At 28.6% G+C, this 19,726-nt stretch overlaps 1 protein-coding gene and 1 long non-coding RNA gene across 3 annotated transcripts; both read left to right on the top strand.

Annotated features, from left to right (window-relative positions):
- The first annotated feature begins 268 nt into the window (after positions 1–268).
- LOC114392819 lies at positions 269–4,008 on the top strand. Of its 2 annotated transcripts, none has more exons than XM_028354045.1 (4): positions 269–509; positions 589–707; positions 2,412–2,624; positions 3,647–4,008. In XM_028354045.1, the coding sequence occupies exons 1-4, from the start codon at positions 328–330 to the stop codon at positions 3,685–3,687; spliced, it is 555 nt and encodes a 184-aa protein (XP_028209846.1). In that variant the 5' UTR covers positions 269–327; the 3' UTR covers positions 3,688–4,008. The 2 variants fall into 2 exon arrangements, with proteins under 2 accessions (XP_028209846.1, XP_028209845.1); XM_028354044.1 differs by having other exon boundaries at positions 270–508; positions 615–707.
- Positions 4,009–11,587: 7,579 nt separating this feature from the next.
- Positions 11,588–12,295, top strand: LOC114394254. Its single transcript, XR_003662679.1, has 2 exons — positions 11,588–11,765; positions 11,846–12,295. It is a non-coding gene; the product is annotated as an uncharacterized LOC114394254 (long non-coding RNA).
- Positions 12,296–19,726: the final 7,431 nt, after the last annotated feature.

Below are 19,726 nucleotides of genomic sequence, written 5' to 3'. Positions count from 1 at the left end.
CTAATAAAAATTGAACTCTTAAACTTTTTATTCATCCATAACACTGTAAATAAAGTGAATAAAACATTTTGTAGGTTTAGCTAATTTATTGTTGCGTGAGCCATGAAATATTCCTAAGGCCCACAGCAAAGCTGTTTAACAATTGGGTCAGGGCCCAATAAGCTCAAACGTCGGCCTGCATGCACAATGCACAAAGCAACACTAACGGTTCCTCAGAATCGGACACGTGTCCCTTTGTCAAAGTTCACAAACCGCCAACAAACAACAACGTAGTTCTACTATTCCTTCAACTCCAAAGTTGCATTTTTTTTCACAGAAGAAGAAGAAATGGAAAACAGAACGCGCCTGAAAGTTCAAAAGAAGAGACCCATTAAGCGCAGCGGAAGGGAAGTGTTACTGAAAAAGGTTTTAGATTATCTGAAGTCTGATACTTACATGTATGCCCCTCTCCTCTCTTCTCCAACCTCTGATTTTCCCTCACCCAACGCTTTCCCTTCCTCTGCTAAAGGTTTAACACTTACCCTTCATTTTTTCTTTCACTGTTTATTTGATGAAGTAGTTGTTACTTGTTTATGATGTCTTCTCGGTGGTGGAATTTAATAAACCTGTAAAAGATAAGCAGTGGTTTGAGGAACAAGTTGGGGAGTATCTCAAATATGATGGTTATATGTATAATCCGCTGCTTCTTCTTGCTCATTCATCTCAAGGTACACTTGTTGTAAATACCCCTTTGGCGTTTAACCGTTTTCGACTTTAATTTGTTATCTCTACACTTCTTTGTATCTGTAGCTGCTAAAATAGTAAAAAATTCGTGTCAAATTTTATGGTGAGCGGTTACAGATTGGTATTTGAACTGAAGAGCGATTTTGCTGACATAAGGGCAATCTTAAGGAATAAAGTGGAGAATCTTTATTGAAAAAGTAAAACAGAGAGAAGGAAAATATGATTGATGGACACCCATATCTTATTTAACCCTTAAACCAGTGGTATCAAGATGTAATTGTCTTAAATACTTTCATTAAATACTTTGATGGAAAGCTTTATCACCTTTAATGATCTTACTGACTCGAATAGGATTGTCTATTTGATGGAGGATGAAGGATACGTGTGGTCCAGACAAAAAAAAATCTTAGAGAGATAAAGGCAAAAGTGTAACCCTGATACGTATTATGATGTGATAAAAATATGAAAATAGAGAAAAAGAAGAATGTTGATGGGATATTTATAACGGAGAGGTGTCTATGTATCACTCAAAAAATAACTTATACATCACCAATTCACTGTTTACATAATCTCTACATTCAATAAGACCTTAATTAAACTTTTTATCCAAACCGCCCCTAATATGGCTTTTGGTGCTTTAAACTAGTGTTTTGCTAGTTCCTCCCACATGGTAGTGATAATATTTGGTAGCTTATTCAGCATCATATTATTGACTGTTGAGTGAATTTGTAGCTTTATGTTGGAAACTGAAACATACAGGTTGCACCAAATTACTTGTTTTGTTGAATTGGAAGGATGAAAAGGTTAATCCTTGAAAAAGGCAAGTACAGAAAAATAAAATTGTAATTATTAAATTTTATAATGCAACAAATATATCTGAAAGGTTCCATTAAAAACCGGTTCATACAAGAAAAAGACTCGAATAGGATTGTCTCTTCGATGGAGGATGAAGGATACGTGTGGTCCAAACAAAAAAAAATCTTAGAAACTATATAAACACTTATCATGTTTATGAATCATCCGATGTGAGACTCTTAACACGCCCTCTCGAGGGCCGAGCAGAATATGGCTCTGATACCATATTAAATTTTATAGTGCAACAAAGGCATCTGAAAGGTCCCCTTAAAAATTGGTTCATAAGGGGGTGGCCTACCCAATTATATAAGCATTTATCATGTTTATGAATCATCCGATGTGGAACTCTTAACATTAGTATTAATTAGTTAGAGCTGCATAAAGGATAAAAAAACTGAAGGCAAGCTTATTTGCTTGCTCTTGCTCATCACAAATGCTGATGCCTTGTCTCACTTCTTGGTATGCTGTCCTACTCTAGAGGCGTGTACATTGTTTCCTTCTCAGTAATACCCTTAAGATGTCATCTTTGCTTGAAACAATTCTTATTTGAGCAGTGTCATGCAAAAAGAAGAAAATGAAATGTGAGGATATGATGATACTGTGACCCGATTTTACTGGTTAAACATTACATCTTTTTTAATGATTTATATCAATTTTATTGTTTCTTCACTTGTTTTCTGTTCTGGTCCTTTTTGTTACTTTTGGGAAAAATAATTGTCTTTTTACGTTTTAACCATCTTCCTTTCCTCATTGCCTCGTTGGTTGCACTGTGATTTGTGACTCTTGACAGATTATAATTTGCATTGATTTTGTGTTGATCTGCCAAATTGCAGAACCTTTGCAGGACTGTGGAATGATAAGGATGGATGGTTCAGATAGAATGTTGAGAATGAAAGTTAATCAACGAGCTGGTCATTTAGGAAATGCAAACCAAAGTTCTGAAAGTCATCTTCCTCAAACAGACCTCTCTGATCAGCATACTCGGGGACACACGGAAACTGTGAAGCATACTGTGTACCAAAGATGTCGCTCAACTTCTGCCACAAGTAAAAGATTTGCTTCATAAAATGCATTATTTTACTATTTTAGCTTGCTTTAATTCATTGTCCTTGTGTATGTTTTGTCAATTGTTACCAGAAATGAGACTCAATTTATTGGTGGGAATTATATGTCTTATAATAGATTTATTGGCCTTCTGATGGAATATGAGACCTGCTAAATTTACCATTTTGATTACTATTGTCCAACTTTAAAGTCAACTTGTAGGCCACTTTACGATTGTAAACCAGAGAAATCAAGTTAACTAGCTTTCAAACTCATTTCTAGGTAAAAACTTAAGTAGACTTGGTAAACTCATGGAAATTCACATAAACTTCTCAAGAAGCAAGTTTGAAAGCAAATGTAATTTTTGTCCCAGTTGACCCTAGATGACTATTTTGTGGGGAATGGATCATCTCGGGTGGAAAAAAAATGACATGGTCAAGTGTTTTGATCTAACCGTTTATCCTTTTAGTTTTAGACCCCAATTTGAAAATAGAAATATATTATATTGATAAAAGATATTGAAGGGCTAGAATCTCAAGCAGCAACATAAAGTCATTTCAGAGAATCCATTCCCTGTTTTATGCTGCCTGTGCACACTTTCTAAAGGCAACATCAAACACATTTTACTGAGGGCTCTAATCAATTGTCCAAAAAACCCTCACCATTATTCATTTTCTGCAGATCAATTGTAGTATGTTTTGTTGCCATCAAACCCAGTGTTGTCATTTGTCAACTTCTCGTTCGTTTTTGCGTGTCAATAGTATTCTGATTTGTGTTAGGTTTATACCCTATGTATATGTATACTATCTTTGTTTTTTAATTATTATTTTTATATTTAATAACACTTATGACTTCATAAGTTAATGAAAGCTTCATGAACTTATATTCTCGAGTTTGACAACCTAGATTCTGTTAGCTATTGTGGTGTGCCAAGCTGACTTAGCATATATAAGGAATCCTATTATGTATTTGAAGTAAGAATTGTTTTTCAACAGTTATAACTCTGCTTATACTTATGCTGCAGGAATTGCTACCCTCAACTCGCAGCTGAGAGCTCATAGTTGATTGAACTTTTGGATATGCTGTAAACAGAGAAGATAATACTGGTTGTACGTGTATGTAGGTGCACACATTATGTGTGTAGAATTTTAATAGTTATAAGATATATACCGTCTTCGTTTTTTGATATAATATGCTATTGGGCCATATTGTTTGTATTTAACTTTGACATGCATTTCATGTAATGTTTTTAGTTTTTTCAATGGTAGTTTGAACTTCCTTATCAGGTAGGCGGGTATGTCCATCATCAGCATTGTTAATAGAGAACCTCATTTTGTTTAAACTGATCTTTGGCAATCACGAAATTCTAAATGATCGTTTTGCCTATACTAGACCAATGTGACTTGAAGACTAGCCATGTGTTTCTTTCTGTATTATTGATTTATTGGTACGTTGGATGATCAGCCGGTTAAAGTACAGCGATATTTTTTAATAGTGGATCGAACACTATTTCATCGGTTAAGAGGGGTTTCGAATTGTATTTATTTTTAATTGATAATTATCACTAATACATACAGAAATGACTTGTTTGTTTTCTGATTTTGAAACTTTGTGGAAAAAAAAATGAATCCACAGCATTTTTATAATTCTGAATAAAAAATAACAAAAATACAAACTAAACATGCACAAAGTATTTATACAATAAGAAGAAAGGCTAGGTTGGACGAAATCAGTGTATCAACCCGAGTGGTACTAGTCGTGAGCGTGGGCAGTATCTTATTAGTCCTGTTTTTGTTCGTTATATCCTGCGTCTGGATCGATCATAAAAATTAAGATTGAGATTTGGAATCTCGGTTCTATTTTCCAAGTTTAACGAAGCGTTTTTTTTATATGAAGATAATGTTGATTTTCGAAGTCTATTAAATGTCCCACTAGCGTGATGTGTTTGAAGCTAGTTTGTATTAATTTGGATAACGCTTACTGCCAATTACAAAACGAAGATAAGCTTATTTTTTCTTCAAAACATGATAGAACTTTAGTGGTTGATACATGCATATGCACGTAAATATATATACTTTCTTGACTTCGTCGTTCATTGTTTCTTTATCTTTGTACCACTTTTAGGAGGCAGACAGGGAGGTTGTCCGTAGTGTTAATACTGTTTTTCGTTCATTGCTGATTCTTCGCTGTTGAGATATTTCTTCTTAACGTGCAAGTCATCTCCTCTGTCACTTTCATTAACAGTTTTGCTAGTTATGATAACAAGCCATTTGCATAATTCATTGTCTTTAGAAGGCTGATTGAAGTAAGCACACTTTAAAGGTTTTTCTCGTCAAATCTGGGTTTTCGAAAAGCTATATTGTACTTGGGGGCTAACCGTGCACCAGGTCTTTAATTATTATGGCCTACACTACTTAATAATCATCTGTTTTATGTCATCGTCCTTCAACTTTAGTTGTTAAAACGTAACATCTCAGCCCCAGTTTTGACTTGTGGTTAGTACAAGATTGGAGCATGATGTATTTAATTTACTCTTACCCCATGTGGTAAAATATTGAAGGGTCAGGGCTAGCTATAGTATTTCCTTAGGTAGGTTATGGAGAAGAGACGTGCATGCACATTACATATAGCTAAAAATCTTACGCATGCACTAGACTCTCCTTTTATTTGGTCCCAACAATGCCATATAGCCGGGGAGCATTATAGAATATTGTAGAATTTTAAGTTAAAAATAAGATGTATGTACATTAGAAAATTAAATTTTTATCATTAAAATTTAGATGACTTAAATGAAAAATAAAAGATTATATTTTACTTGATGAATCTTAATTAAATGGATGTATTAAAAGTTATTTTTGTTTTAACTTCTAAGAAAACTTATTTATCATAGTTATTGGCAACTTTACTATAAATAAAAAAAATAATTAGTTAAGAAACACAACACATGAAGAGAGAGTGTGTGAGAAAAGAGATTATGAAACAAAGTCACTCTGTTAAGAGAAAGCTATGTTATTATTTCTTGTAGCCATTGAGTGGGGTGGTCATGTTTGTAGAGTAATACAATATTTGATATAAGTTAAAATCTTATAATATTTTTGTGATGGTGAAATATTTTTTGAGTTGATTTCATAAACGTAAGTAAAATGTGTCGAATTTCATTAAATTCTTGTGTTTGTTATTATTTTTTTTATAATGTAATTTTTATGTGTGTTCTTATAATCTCTTTTGGGGATGAGTAATTTTATTTGTGGAAGATTGATTAGCCAACAAATATAACACTTCATCCTATAGTTGATATATGCCTTGACTTCGTGAAGGATGTAGCATGGTAAGCATGAAGCATCACTTGTGTCTTGCATTTGTGGATTGGTGAAGTACACATCACGTAAGAGATGTGTGATGAAGTTATCTTTTTCATTGCATATGCATGTCATCAATGGGCGGTAAAATTCCAAAGTAAAGATACAAGTTGATGTACAGGATGCGAGAGAGAAATTTTACTAGACGGGATTGGAGCTGACCGAAATGTCACTTTCGTTTTGTGCCATTAAGTAACTTTGTAAGTACAACCCCCGAGGATCTCGTAGTGGTAGCTCTACCATATCTGATCTGCCGCTGTCAAATTGATAATGTGTTGTTGTCCTTAAAGCTATGAATCATGCTCCTCTTGACCACAGCATCCCCTTTTGATTGAAATAATGCATGATGATTTACAATTTTACATCTCCTTGTTGCTGGCTGGTGAGTTTTTGTTTTTCATACTAACCCTTCACATGAAAATTTCTTACCATGCTGTTAAATTTGGCATTTATATCAGTTAGTCATATCACACAGAAAACTTTTCTGACACTGAAAAGCAAAGGAGTTGAAATTTAAGTACGGTAATTATGAAATGGATGGAGGGGGAATGATTGCTGGAACTTGAAGGCAGAAAATCCGGAGGCCACATGCACATAATGAAAAGACTAGTCTATTTTGGAACTCCTTATGATTATATGCTGTAGCCTTATCACGAAGAGAAGTTGTGGTAGAAAAAGCCTCCTGACACCTATAAAAGGCCCCCTTCAAAGCTATGCACGTGTATGCCTTTAAATACGCATAACCCCCCCCATCGCAAATTCCCAAAAATATATTACTCTCATACAATTGTGGCATCGATCTTTAATTATTCCTTACTATGTGAACTATATACACACAACAAATGTATCCGAGTTTGATGAAATTTTAATTTTGTTCTAAAAAAAATACCTTGACATGCAATGATTGACAATAGTGAATACTTAAAAAATATATAGCATTTGAATCCAATACAATGAAAGACGTGTACTAGAGGTCCATGAAACTATGTATGTACAATTGAACATTATTTTCCACAATAATATTGCAGTGTCAATCTTTATCTGGGCTAGGCTGGTGTCTTCGCTAGTTTCAGATACTCCCAACGTTAGAAAAAGACGTGTAAGAATTTTTCTTGATAAGATTGGTCGCCATCCGATTCCCTGCTATGGGATATAATGAATGAATTGACGCCCCATTTGTTGAATAATGCATTCAGACTTTTTCCTTCAGTAAAACCATGTCCTTCTCACCATTGACTGCGTCATTCTAGTTTAATTATTAATTTTGAGCTTGAATTTTAAATATACAGTTTTTAATTATTCGTAAAGATAATTTTATAGTTAATAATTTTCTTTAACAAAAAAATATATTTTACAATCTGTAAAAAAAAAAAGATTCTTCTCTTCCAAGTTACTCACAATGAGCTTTTTATATATAACACAACGGCACATCTTACCCTCTTCTTTTATAAGTGTAAAAATATTAAACATTATCTTCATTTGGTAAGTGTGAAGATTAATAAAAATAAATAAATAATCACTTTTGTCTCTTAAAATTGACAAATATATTCTTGAAAAATGAAAATATAAAATTTAGTCTCTGAAATTATAAAAAATGAAACTAATATATTTTGTTAATAATAGATTGTGACTTATTATTATTATTATTATTATTATTATTTGTTTATAATTTATTGCTATTATTCGTTTAGTATTTATGTTATATATTTTTAAAATTATATATATATATATATATATATATATATATATATATATATATATTATTTTGATTTCCTTGTTAAATCTTAATCTTTGTTAAAAAAAATTATCTTATATCTTATAATTTTATCAAATTTCTTCTAATTTATCGCTTTTAATCTTTAAGATTATTTTATATCTTAATTCCAACTTAAGTATCCTTATATTTAAATTGAAAATAATATCTGGAGAGTTTTAAGTAGAAAAAACATGACTGGCCGTGAGACCATATTTATTTATTTTAAAAAAATTAATCAACTATTTTTTTTTTAAAAAAAGTTTCACAAAATTTAAACTAGATAGAGTTAAAGTTGAATTATAAGTCTTTTTCTTAATCGATCATATATATATATATATATATATACCTCAAATATGAAAGACTCTCTTGAATAAATCTTATATATTTTCACTCGAGATAACACTTATTATACATAATATGAATGAAATGAAAATAGTTACTAACAAATAGAAAACCCAAATAAATTTAAATAAAAAGATACAATAATTCACAAACTAATATAGAGGTTAACTTCAAAACAAAAAAAATTAATATAGAAGTTTATTCTTTACCTTCAGGACATAGAATTTTTAATAAAGATTAATAATTAATTAAAGAAACAAAAAATTTCAAGAAATAAAAAACTTTCATTTTTTCAAATGATAACTCAGTTTTTTTATATGATAAAACTAAAGAAACTTATTTTATTTTGAGACTAAATTGTCGTATTTTTTATATTTTTTGAGACTAAATTTTATATTTTTATTTTTCAAAAACGCATTGATCAGTAAGAGGACGGAAAGTCAAAAAAATGTTATGACAAATATGTCGTTATACTGACAATTCGTGTTGACAATTATTTTAATAACAAATTTGTCCCTTCGTGTCACGTAGGTTATTTTATTAACGGTGACGGACGAAAGTTAACTGCTGGATATATTTGTCATACTTTTTATCCTTTGAGAGACTAAATTTTGTATTTTTATTTTTTAGGGATGCATTTATTAACAAATTGCACATTGAGAGACAAAAATGACTATTTATAAAAAAAAAATCTAATATTTATTCTTACTTTTTTTAGTTTAGACTGGAATTGTTATTTTTCTTCTTCTCCCAAGGTGGATCAGTATCTTTTCTTTCAATGCGTTTGCAGAAAAAACGAAACAGCGCAGCATGATATCTGTACCTATTTGTGTGATTTACACCAATCCCTCACAATGTGCACGAGGCGACGCACGAGCCCAGCTGTGAATAGGACTGCATATGTATGGGTTCATTATTGTCCTCCTTCCAAGCCAAACAAACACTAGGCTTCCGATTGATTCATTAGATTTAAATTTTGATAGAATTGATTTTCTTTTAATATGTAAAGAATTCATATAAAAAAGATTCATGTATTTTTTACTGATGATTTGTTTATTTTTTTCTTAAAAAATATTTTTTTAATAAAATATGCATATTTAAAAAAAAAATGTGATCGGAATTTTATACTCAGTCATTTTCTTATGAAAAAAAATGGTAAAACGTAAAGGCACTTTCAATAGTTTTGGATAAGGGCAATGACATTTTGAGATTGAAAATCTTCATGAAATTCGAATTCACATCTATGAACAACTATGGAGAAAGTGAAAATTTATTTCAGATTCTTGTCAATCCACATTAACATTTCATATTTAATTTTAATCACTTCAAAAGTTAAAAAAAAATAGAATATTACGTTTACATTCAGTGTGATTTAAAGAAAGAGGGGATAAAAATTAAAATTGAACCCAAACTCAGTAGGTATTCACAAAAATATATTCACGATAATGAGACGAAAAATCACCCACAAAAATATATGGAAATGAGTGTAAATAAAAAAGATTTACCATATCTACAAGCATGATTTCAAAAACAAAAATCTACAAGTATTAGATTATTTAATTTTAAATTGAAAAACTAATGTTATACCTTTAGTTACAAATAATATTTTAATGACTTGATTTTTTTGTGATAAAGTTGAAAAGCCCAAATTCTTATTGTTGTCGTCTAATATGTAATATCTTCATCTTTGTAACTGTGTTACAGTATTGTTGTAAGACCATTATTCAAGTTTATCTTCATCTAGTTAATTGTCTAACAGCTTTATCTTTATAATTAAGATACAAAATAACACTTTTGTTTAACAAAAGTGACATTAAATTCCACGTTCATACTCGTAATGGACACTAGAATTATTACCCGTACGAGTATGAATTTGAAGATTTTTTTTAAACACAAGTATAAGAATAAATACTAAATATTCACTAGGGATGCCGGTTGAACTAGTTCAAGATTGTTACAATTTAATCAATTCAAATTTTGAATAAACAGTTACTTTAAATATTAAAAAAAGAAAAATAACTTACCAAATTGATAAAAAGTAATGTGTTTTTTTGTTTGACTGAATAAAAATTAAATAGAAAATTATAAAACAATATCTCGTTTGAAAGAAATCACGCGTTTTGTGTTGCACAAAATACAAATTCGTAAAGTAAAGCATTTTCACATTTTTAAACCAAACATATATAAAAAAAGATTATAAAAACTTATTCCCTGTCTTTCATTCTCCTCCAACCAAATACCATGTTAACATTGATTTCTCCGCAATTAATTTTGAGAATCTTTAATGCTCCCCACACATGCTAATATTGCTATACAACTTCACTTTATTCCCACAAATGAGATTTCTTATTATAATAATACTAATTGATTTCACAATTCATTCCATGGTCTTATCCTTTTATTCTTGTAAATTGTACAATAATACAGTCGTTGCAATGTGGTTAAATCCGTTGCACACCTTTGGATTTTTTTATATAATATTATTGATATAAAGTATTTATTAGTTTGATTGACAATTAATTTTTATTGAAAAATCTGATTAATTATCTTATAGAATTTTTTCTTTTTAACAATAGTTTGTTATCCACAAAATTCAAATTCAAAAAATTACTTAAGAAAATTGAGTCTGATATCCCTTGAAACAAGGATTTATTGATCATTTGGGTTATTTCTATCATTAACTATCACTACATCTGTAAAATTTGAATGAAAAAAGAGTCATTATTGCATTGCGGCTACAAACTTTGTTTTTCAAATGAGAATTACTTTGTTATTGCAGGTTGGATGCAATTTGCACACACTTAAAGCATGTAATAATGATATTTATCAAAGTAAAATTACTGAAATTTCTGGTGTGCTCAATTTCCGAAGTCAAATAATTTACGGGATCGTATTGATGTGGGTCTTTTGAGCAAGAAAAAAAAACTTATAAATAAGTATTTGTTGTGTATGTATTTATATATATAGATTATTTTTATGATGAAAAAATAGAATTAAGCTGTTTTTATATACATTTGATAAATAAATTAAAATATTGTTATTAAATAAATGTTTATTATATAAGTATTGAGTATATTTTTATAACTGGAGGAAATTAATATGATTAAATTATTTTTATATCTATAAGTTGTTTTTATAAAATATCCGGTAGAACTTATTGAAATAAAACTAAAAACAGTTTATAATAAGCTAACACATACTTATTATAGGGGGAACGGATCCATCCATTAAATGGGTTAATATGCAAGTATGTGGATATTTACATTAAACTCTCTCAAATTATTACACTTTCCCACTTAATGTATGTGGTGTCTAAATAGAAAAGTAGCAGGTGTTTCAACTGATAGCGTATGTAGCAGTGATGTGTAGTCACAAATTGCACATCCGATCAAAGACAGAATCATGTCAACTCAAAATTAAATTCTCGTCATATCTTGAAAAGACATGATCAGCTATTGGATTTGGATACAAGCTCTAGCCATTGAGAGATGCCAGTGGTGTGAGTATCCACCACACACTACGTACTACTGTTGGAAAAATTGACAGACCTCTAACATTTTTCTACCAATATGTGTGTGAATTCAATTATTTGTTAGACAATTCCACATCCTTTCTTAGCCTATATAAGCATCCATCCATTCCCCCCCGTTCAATGATAAGCCCATCTATCTCTCTTAAATTTTTCCGTACGTGTCATTGCAGTACTGTTTATTCTAAATTCTAAATTTCTAATCTCTAATTTCTCTTTCTCCTTAATTGTGTGTAGCTTAGCTAGGCAAAATGAGCACAAGGCGTTGGCCGAGACATGTAACAGTTAGGGGAAGGAAGAGAAGGGCGAAAGTTTGTTTGGCCAATAATAATGCTGTGAAAGTGAAACCTTCCTTGCAAAGGAAGCTTAGGGAGCTTCAGGGAGCAGTTCCTGGGAGTGAGGTAATGGACATGCACAATTTTTTCCAAAGCATTGAACAATACATACTTCTACTTGAAGCTAAAGTCACTGTCCTAAGGTGTTTGTCCAATTTGTATGGAGTATAAAAGGAGACTCCTAAACTCCTAAGCACCCAACCTATTTAAAAACACCATCTGGGTTCTAGAGAAAGGGTGAAGGTAAGGTTAACACCATTACCGGGCTTCTTTCAATGTTGGGGTGTGGAGGTTGTATTTTATTTAAAAATTCAATAATCTATAATAAAAGTTAGGAGTACCTTTTATCGCTTCTTGCTTCTTGTTGCATTTTATTTTTATATATTCGTTTTTTTAAGGAGAGATTGAACCTTTTTTTTTTTATCAAAACAAACACGCCTCAGATTGAGTGAATATATTGATTCACAACTATATACTAAATTTACAATAGCAAATCATCACCTTCCAATAATTTTGCCCAACCTTAATTTTTTCATGATTGGTAAAAAAAATTCTGAACATAAATTAAAGATTTTTAAAAAAATGTTATTTTATGAATAATTGAGAATTAGGAATAGATCATTCCAGAAATTTATATATGGCTGAATCCAAATTAGACTTAAATCAAGTTAGATGTGTTAAAAAAGGTACGAGTGTACTTATATTCTTATTTTACATGTATATTTAGGAATGTTTTTTCAACTGCACTTATATTCTTATTTTACAATATGATAAAGAAATTATAGGTGCCAATTAAGTATTTGCTTCGTTAGAGTATCCAACAAATATTGTTCATATTTCAAATATATATGAGCTCATATTTGTTAATCAAATTAAATTTTAGCATATGTTCGATGTCTGAAAAAAAAGTAAACATATCCAAACATGTATAGAGTGGATAAAATTTCAGGTATAACTAAACTGCGTTCGAAACTCAGAATATAGATGAGGAAAATAACACATTTTTTTCGGCCAAAAGAAATAAAAAAAGTTATATTTAAAATGAAAACCGGGCAAGGTCGTTAGGCTACATTATATATACTACACTGTTTCTCGAGTTGAAGAAGACTTGCTAATTATTTTTGCGGCCTAGTAATTTACATATATAATTATTATTTACTATAACTTCAGCTTACAAATTAAGTGCGAAGTAAAGTATACGGGGTGTATTTAATTAGAATTTGAAAGAATTTTATTTTTTTTAAAAAAATATTTAGGTATTTAATTAAGATTTTTGAATAATAGAAATAAGTTTCGTAGAATTAAGATTATTATGATTTTTTAAAGAAAATTAATATTTAATTAAAATTTTTTACAATTTAAAAAAATAGTCGTATGATATTTAAAAGTATATAAATTTTGATGAATTTTTTTTAGATAAATTATAATGAATTTTATGAATTTTTTTAATAAAATATATATATTAAACAATTTTATCCAAATCTTGGAGATTCTATGAATTATTTTTCTTTTTCTTCTAATTAACATTGTTTTTTTATTCATTATACACAATCTCTTATTTCTTTGTTGAGAGAGATAGATATTTATAATTTTTTTTTACTTTTTTATCCATTGACAATATATTCTAGAATTACATGAAAGATCTTCAAATTTGAGGTATTTTTTCAAATGGGAAAAATCGACTCATATATAAGAAGATAAATATATAATGGTTTTTTTTTATATTATGAGTTTTTTTTATACATCTATAAATGTAGTTTGAAACAATTATGTGATATATTTTTTGTTTGGTAGAATTTCTTTAATGTGGAAATGATGACAAATATTGATGTTATTGATTGTGGTATATAGTTTGTATACCATTAACCTAATTATTAAAAAAAGAATGTTGTGTATAATGAGTTTTATTTAGTGTCAGATGAAAAAAATTATGAATTTTTATCAATAATTGTAAATGTTTATAAACTGGAAAAGTTTTTTTAAATTTAAAAAATTCATAATATCTTTTTAAATTTTAAAAATTTATTAAAATCCAAAGTAGAAAATATTAAAAATCATTAGATTGTTAAGAATTGTTTTAAAGTCCAGGAGATTTTTTTATCCCCTAAAACAAAAGAAGCACAGTGGCGCTTAAATGAAAAGCATCCGAGCGTCACCCCGGACCATAACCACATCGTTTTCTATTTTGTATTTTTCAAAAAATACATCCCAACTCCAAACCAGGCTCCAACTCATTCCAGAGTGGTACATTCCAAACAATATTCATTATTACTTTTCTATATCAAATATAACTATTAATATAAATATATTATGTATTATCCCCAGGCTCGAATACAATGTAAACAAAGCCATCAAATTCTAAAATAGTTTACCAGCCAATCAAAACAAGGATTTTGAGAGAAAACGGTTCATTCTCGCATTTGTAAAATACTATTATAAATTAAAGAACCTTTTTAAAGACTGTTAAATGCTAAAATAAACACGCCTTTAATCTAGCTAACTCAAAATATGTTAAGATGAAAATAAAGATGGCGCCTATATATTCGAATTCACACATTGAAGAGCGTGTCACTGTAATTGGCCACGCTCAGTAGAGTACGTAACGCAGCTAATTAATTAAGGAATATAGTAGAAATTCTTCTGGAATTAGTAAATAGATATTTTTAAATTTAAATAAAATCAAACAATAGATATTTTTATTGTTAAAAATAAATATTTAGTTTCATTATGTAAAATAAATTATCAAAATAAGACTTTTAAAATTACGAAAAGAATTGTTACGCCATCTGTTAAAATTAAATCTGAATTAAGATTTTCTAATATTACAATAATTTTATACTTAAAAAATATATCTTGAATTTGACATAATGCCATCGTGTTAAGATTTAAATTTTAAAATATATTAAAATTGAAAATTATTCAAGTTAAGTGATAGTATTTGAAAGGAATAACAAAATAAATAACAACAAATCAGATACTTAATGTATGACTGTATGAGAAGTCATGTGACATAATGAAAATAACTTTAAAAAATGTTCTTATTTTAAAATAATATTTCAAATTTTAATATATGAATGTAGCTCTCCTATTCTACACTTGCAAACTTTCACTTGTCTTTTTGAAATAATACTGTACTAAGTACTCTATATAAATACTTCTTCTTAGCCTAATGTTTTTGTGTCTTAAACTAGGATATATCATTATCTTATCCTAAATTTTTTACTATACGAAAGAGAAAAAGGGAATAAATATTGAAGCCAACATTATAATTCATTGCATGTAGAAAGACATTCCGTCGGTTCGTGCTGCCATGTTCTGATTTTATGTATAGAATTCAACAGATAGATGCTTTAATTTGTTTATCTCTAATATTTATAGATAATAAACAATTATATATATACGAGATCTTTGCTTGACCAGTATCTTGAATGGTGCATTTAGATAAAGTGTCTCAGAAGCGACCAAACCCTTGATTCAAGGCCATAATCATCATGGATTGACCAATTAACTAAAGACATGAATATGATGTTGTTAATCAAATGAAACACTTTCAGTTGAGTTTTTGTCTTTAAAGTTCGCACATTAATAAACAAAAACTCACATCTTCTTTGACCAATTTGCTATGCTCATATGCATGTATGTCGTTTATCAATTTGTCATGCAATGCATATATTGCTTATTGTCAAGTTGATGGAACGCCCAAGTACCCAACACTGATCTTCGTCATCTCAATTAGTGGCTTACGTGACCAAACAACCCACTTTTTTTGGATTTTACCATAGGAAAAGTTCATTATTTGGGCCTTGTCATTTTAAATTTACTTATTAGAGAACTCGCAATTTCTCTGTCATTTTTTTTTTCTAGAAAAAGTAGTACATGGTTTTAAAGTTAAATTATACCCAAATTATTTTGTCTAAATTTTAGCATGGTCTCGTATCATAATACACTACTGAGTTGTTTCATATACAAAATAATTTGAATATAAGAATTTTCATTAAAAAGTTATATACTCGCCTTTAGTATGATAATATAAATAAGTAAACGAATTTATTGTTCATTATTGAAAATATAAACAGTAGACCTATCTATATCTTTATTATATTTAAAAGAATTGCCTTTTTTGTGCATTTAAAATATTTGACTAAATGACATCTATTTGACATTGTCATAAATTGGAATTATCACTTATACATGTAGAAAAAATATTTATTCTTTCAAAATCAACATTTTTGGAGAAATTCTTGAGATTAATGGTCATGCAGTGACTAAAACCAAAAATTAAAAATTTTAAAAAAACTAAAACTAACAAAAAAAAAAAAAACTCTAAGAGGAAAAATTTAAAACTTACTTCTTTTTATTGGTCCATTTGTATTATTTATTTGGTACATAAAAAATATGAATCTTGAACTAAACCTTACTTAATTTATTTATCATGTAGCAAATATATTTTTAGTAATTTTGTGCACTTGATCATTGAAAAGTTATAAATCAATATGATTAAGTCAACGTATTTACATCTTAATAAACGTGGATGTTCAATGTTTTAATTTGGTTGGTTCACTCTTAATTTCATTTCTGTAATGCGAATGAGTGTAGGTAGTGAAGCAGGCACTAGTCCCTCCATCATTTGCAAGTTGCCAATGGATAACCGTAAATCACGGACCCTCGCTGGACAACTTGGACTAGCACCGCACTCTTTACTCCCCCCATAAACTTAGCTTATCAAGTGATCACGAGGGTAAATAATTTAGTTAGATTCGTAATGAAAACGCACACACACAAAAAGAATTTCTCTAGATTTTTTAAATAAGACATTTTTAATAGATTTCGTATATTTACTTTTGTATGTAAAAGACATTAATTAAAAAATATAAGAGAATATTAAGGAAATAAAAATAGGCTTGATTAATTTTTCGGTGTATGTAATTTAACATTTTTTAAAAATTTTGTTCTGTAATTTCAAATTAAAACCTTCAATTTTAGCCATATTGATAAACTCCGTTTAAAAACTGTTAAATTGTTTTTGCCATACTGACATCGGCACACGTCACATCAGTAAAATGATGCTATTAGCGTTATGTTAGTAAAAATGTCACATCATCCATATTACGGCAATGTCATAACATAAAAGAAGGATAACAAAAATCAGACACTAAAAATAAAATAAAAATTATAAAAATATTTTTTTTTATAAAAAATATAGAAGAAAAAAGTAATACATTTGTAGGAAAAAAACTGTAAATATAATATATAAATTTAAATCACGTATTTTTTATATTTTCTCTGTTTAACACTATAAAGTCACTTACACGTTATATGGATACTCTAAATTTTTTCACTCACCTTATACATCATTCCCTCTTGAATATACACATACCTAAAAAAATGCATATTCTAGACACTCTCACCATAATCAAGCACACAAAAGAATAATTAATTCAATATTATCATTTTTTTTTTCTTACTAAGCACTCACATTCATTACTTTTTTACATTATCTTTTATTTTAGTAATTTATACGACCTAACATGCATAAGGTTTAACCTAATTGATCTATTTATTAAAAATATCAAATTTAGATAATAAGTTCTTGACATGTTACTTGGGTGATTTTTATCCTTATCTATTATGAATGGTAATAAAAGAAATAAGAAAGAGTGTTAAAAAGTGAATGTGTGAGAATGTTGAGTAAGTAAAAAAAATGAAAATTAATGATTAATTGATTATTTATGTGTGTATGCTCAGATCAAGAGTACGTAAAGTGTGTAATTTTTTTTAAGATAGTTAAGTGTTGGAGAGGGAATGAATAATGTATATGGTGAGTACATGAGAGAGTTGGAGTATTTATGTATTGTGTAAGTGGTCTTACAATATAAAAAAAATTGAAAAATATTTAGTATTTATGTTTTTAAATTATTAAAATATTTAATTAAATATAATAAATACATTAATATTATCAAGACATTTTCTGAACATAATTTCATGAACTTCTCGTACACGTTTGTCATTGCATTCTCACTTTACTCACCAAATAATGATACTTCCTCCTCGTCACCAACACCATCCCATGCAATGCAAATATGAGCAAAAGGTTGCATCAACAAACTCAATCCTAAGTATGTTCTTCTTTCACCCACCTTTTCTTTTGAACCATGTTTCACTCAAGCAATTAAAAACCTAAATTGGAAAAATGCAATGGTTGATGAGTTTAATGCATTTCTTACTGATCGCACTTGGTCCTTGGTACCATATAACAAAGGTATGAGTGTGATTAATTACATGTGGGGTGCTACGGTATGTATGTATGATCCGTGGCGTGCCGGGTTTGGTTTGTATGTGTTTCATTGTACCACGTGGGACTGGAAATATTTCACAGTTTGTACGTGACTTAGCTTCCAGTACTTTTTTATTATCAATATATAAATATACCTTTTGCTTTTCAATTAAAAAAGTTACATGTGAGTATAAAAATTTAAACAAAAATTAGATGGTACAATGTAACGCTACGAGGCTCGTTTTGTAGCCAAAGATACACTCAACAATTTGATTTTTATTATAATGACTTTTAGCTCTATTGTTCGTCATACTTTTAGCCATATTTACTATTTAGTATGAGGGAGCGAAAATACGCAAAGAGACACCATGATGATTTCACTCATTGAACCTTCGACCTAAGAGTGTTCAACAAAAAGTACTTTTAAATCCGGTTTAAGATTAATCAAAGTCAAATGACACTTAAGTTTAATTTCTTTGTTTTGATTATTAAATTTTTTTATAAAGTTGACGAATATCCTTTGGTTTATGTAAGTGAAAATAAGTTGTATTAGGTTAAATTTTACGGGAAAAGGATCATGCATGTCTACACCTGACTTATTTTTCAAATATAAGGTCTGAATTTAGTTTCATTATTTTATATACGCATTTGTTTTTTAAAAAAACTTAACTTTGTTTAAAAGTCTGCTTTGTAATAGAATATTTAAAATATCTATAAAACTATTTTCAAATAGGCCAACAGGATATGTAGCCTAAAGAGTCAAAAGCTAGCTTTAATTAAATAAATTTAACAAATATATAATTTTAAATTATTATAATAAAAACTTAACGCAATAGCATTTTCATCATTATTACAAGATGACTTAAGTTAGAAAGACTATTTAAATAACTTAAATTTGACTTTGTTAACTAAATATTTTAAAATTTAACCTATTTTATTATTAGTAAAAAAGTTTAAAGTGAGTTCTTAATTTGATGAGTAAGTTTAAAGTGAGTTTAATTAACCATAACTATAAAAAATTGTTCCAATTTATACTTTACTGTGCATTTTAGATAAATGAAAAATAATTATTTATTATGTTAAAAACAAAAAAGTATTTATTTCTTAAAATAATTAAACATTTTTGTCATATAAATAGTATAGTTATAAATTAATTTTTATAATTTATAATGTAATTAAAAAAATCTATAAGTATTGTCCCATTAATTGATCGTTACCCTTCATTCTTCTTATAAGATCTTTTTTAGAAAATTATTTTTTTCTTTTATAAAACACTTTTTAATTGTTAGTTCCTTTAATTATCTAAAGTGTCCTTAATTAATATTTTTTTCTTAAATGTATTTATCATATATAAAAAAATAAATTTTTTTTAATTTATTATTTAAAATTCATTTTTATTCATCTATTTTCCTGTTATTTTTTTTATATTTCACGGTAGTCTAATGCGATCGGATGATAACATAAACGATAAAATATCACATCATCAAATTTATTCATACATATTTAATT

The sequence above is a fragment of the Glycine soja genome, chromosome 17 (assembly GCF_004193775.1).
Source record: "Glycine soja cultivar W05 chromosome 17, ASM419377v2, whole genome shotgun sequence".
Classification (NCBI taxonomy): Eukaryota; Viridiplantae; Streptophyta; class Magnoliopsida; order Fabales; family Fabaceae; genus Glycine; species Glycine soja.
Note: the sequence above shows the minus strand (reverse complement) of the source record. Positions and strands in the feature narration are given on the sequence as shown.

Coding starts and splice junctions, on each gene's coding strand:
- LOC114392819 (XM_028354045.1), top strand. CDS start 328: ATGGAAAACAGAACGCGCCTGAAAGTTCAAAAGAAGAGACCCATTAAG. Junction 708..2,411: donor TCTTGCTCATTCATCTCAAG/GTACACTTGTTG, acceptor GCCAAATTGCAG/AACCTTTGCAGGACTGTGGA. Junction 2,625..3,646: donor TCGCTCAACTTCTGCCACAA/GTAAAAGATTTG, acceptor CTTATGCTGCAG/GAATTGCTACCCTCAACTCG.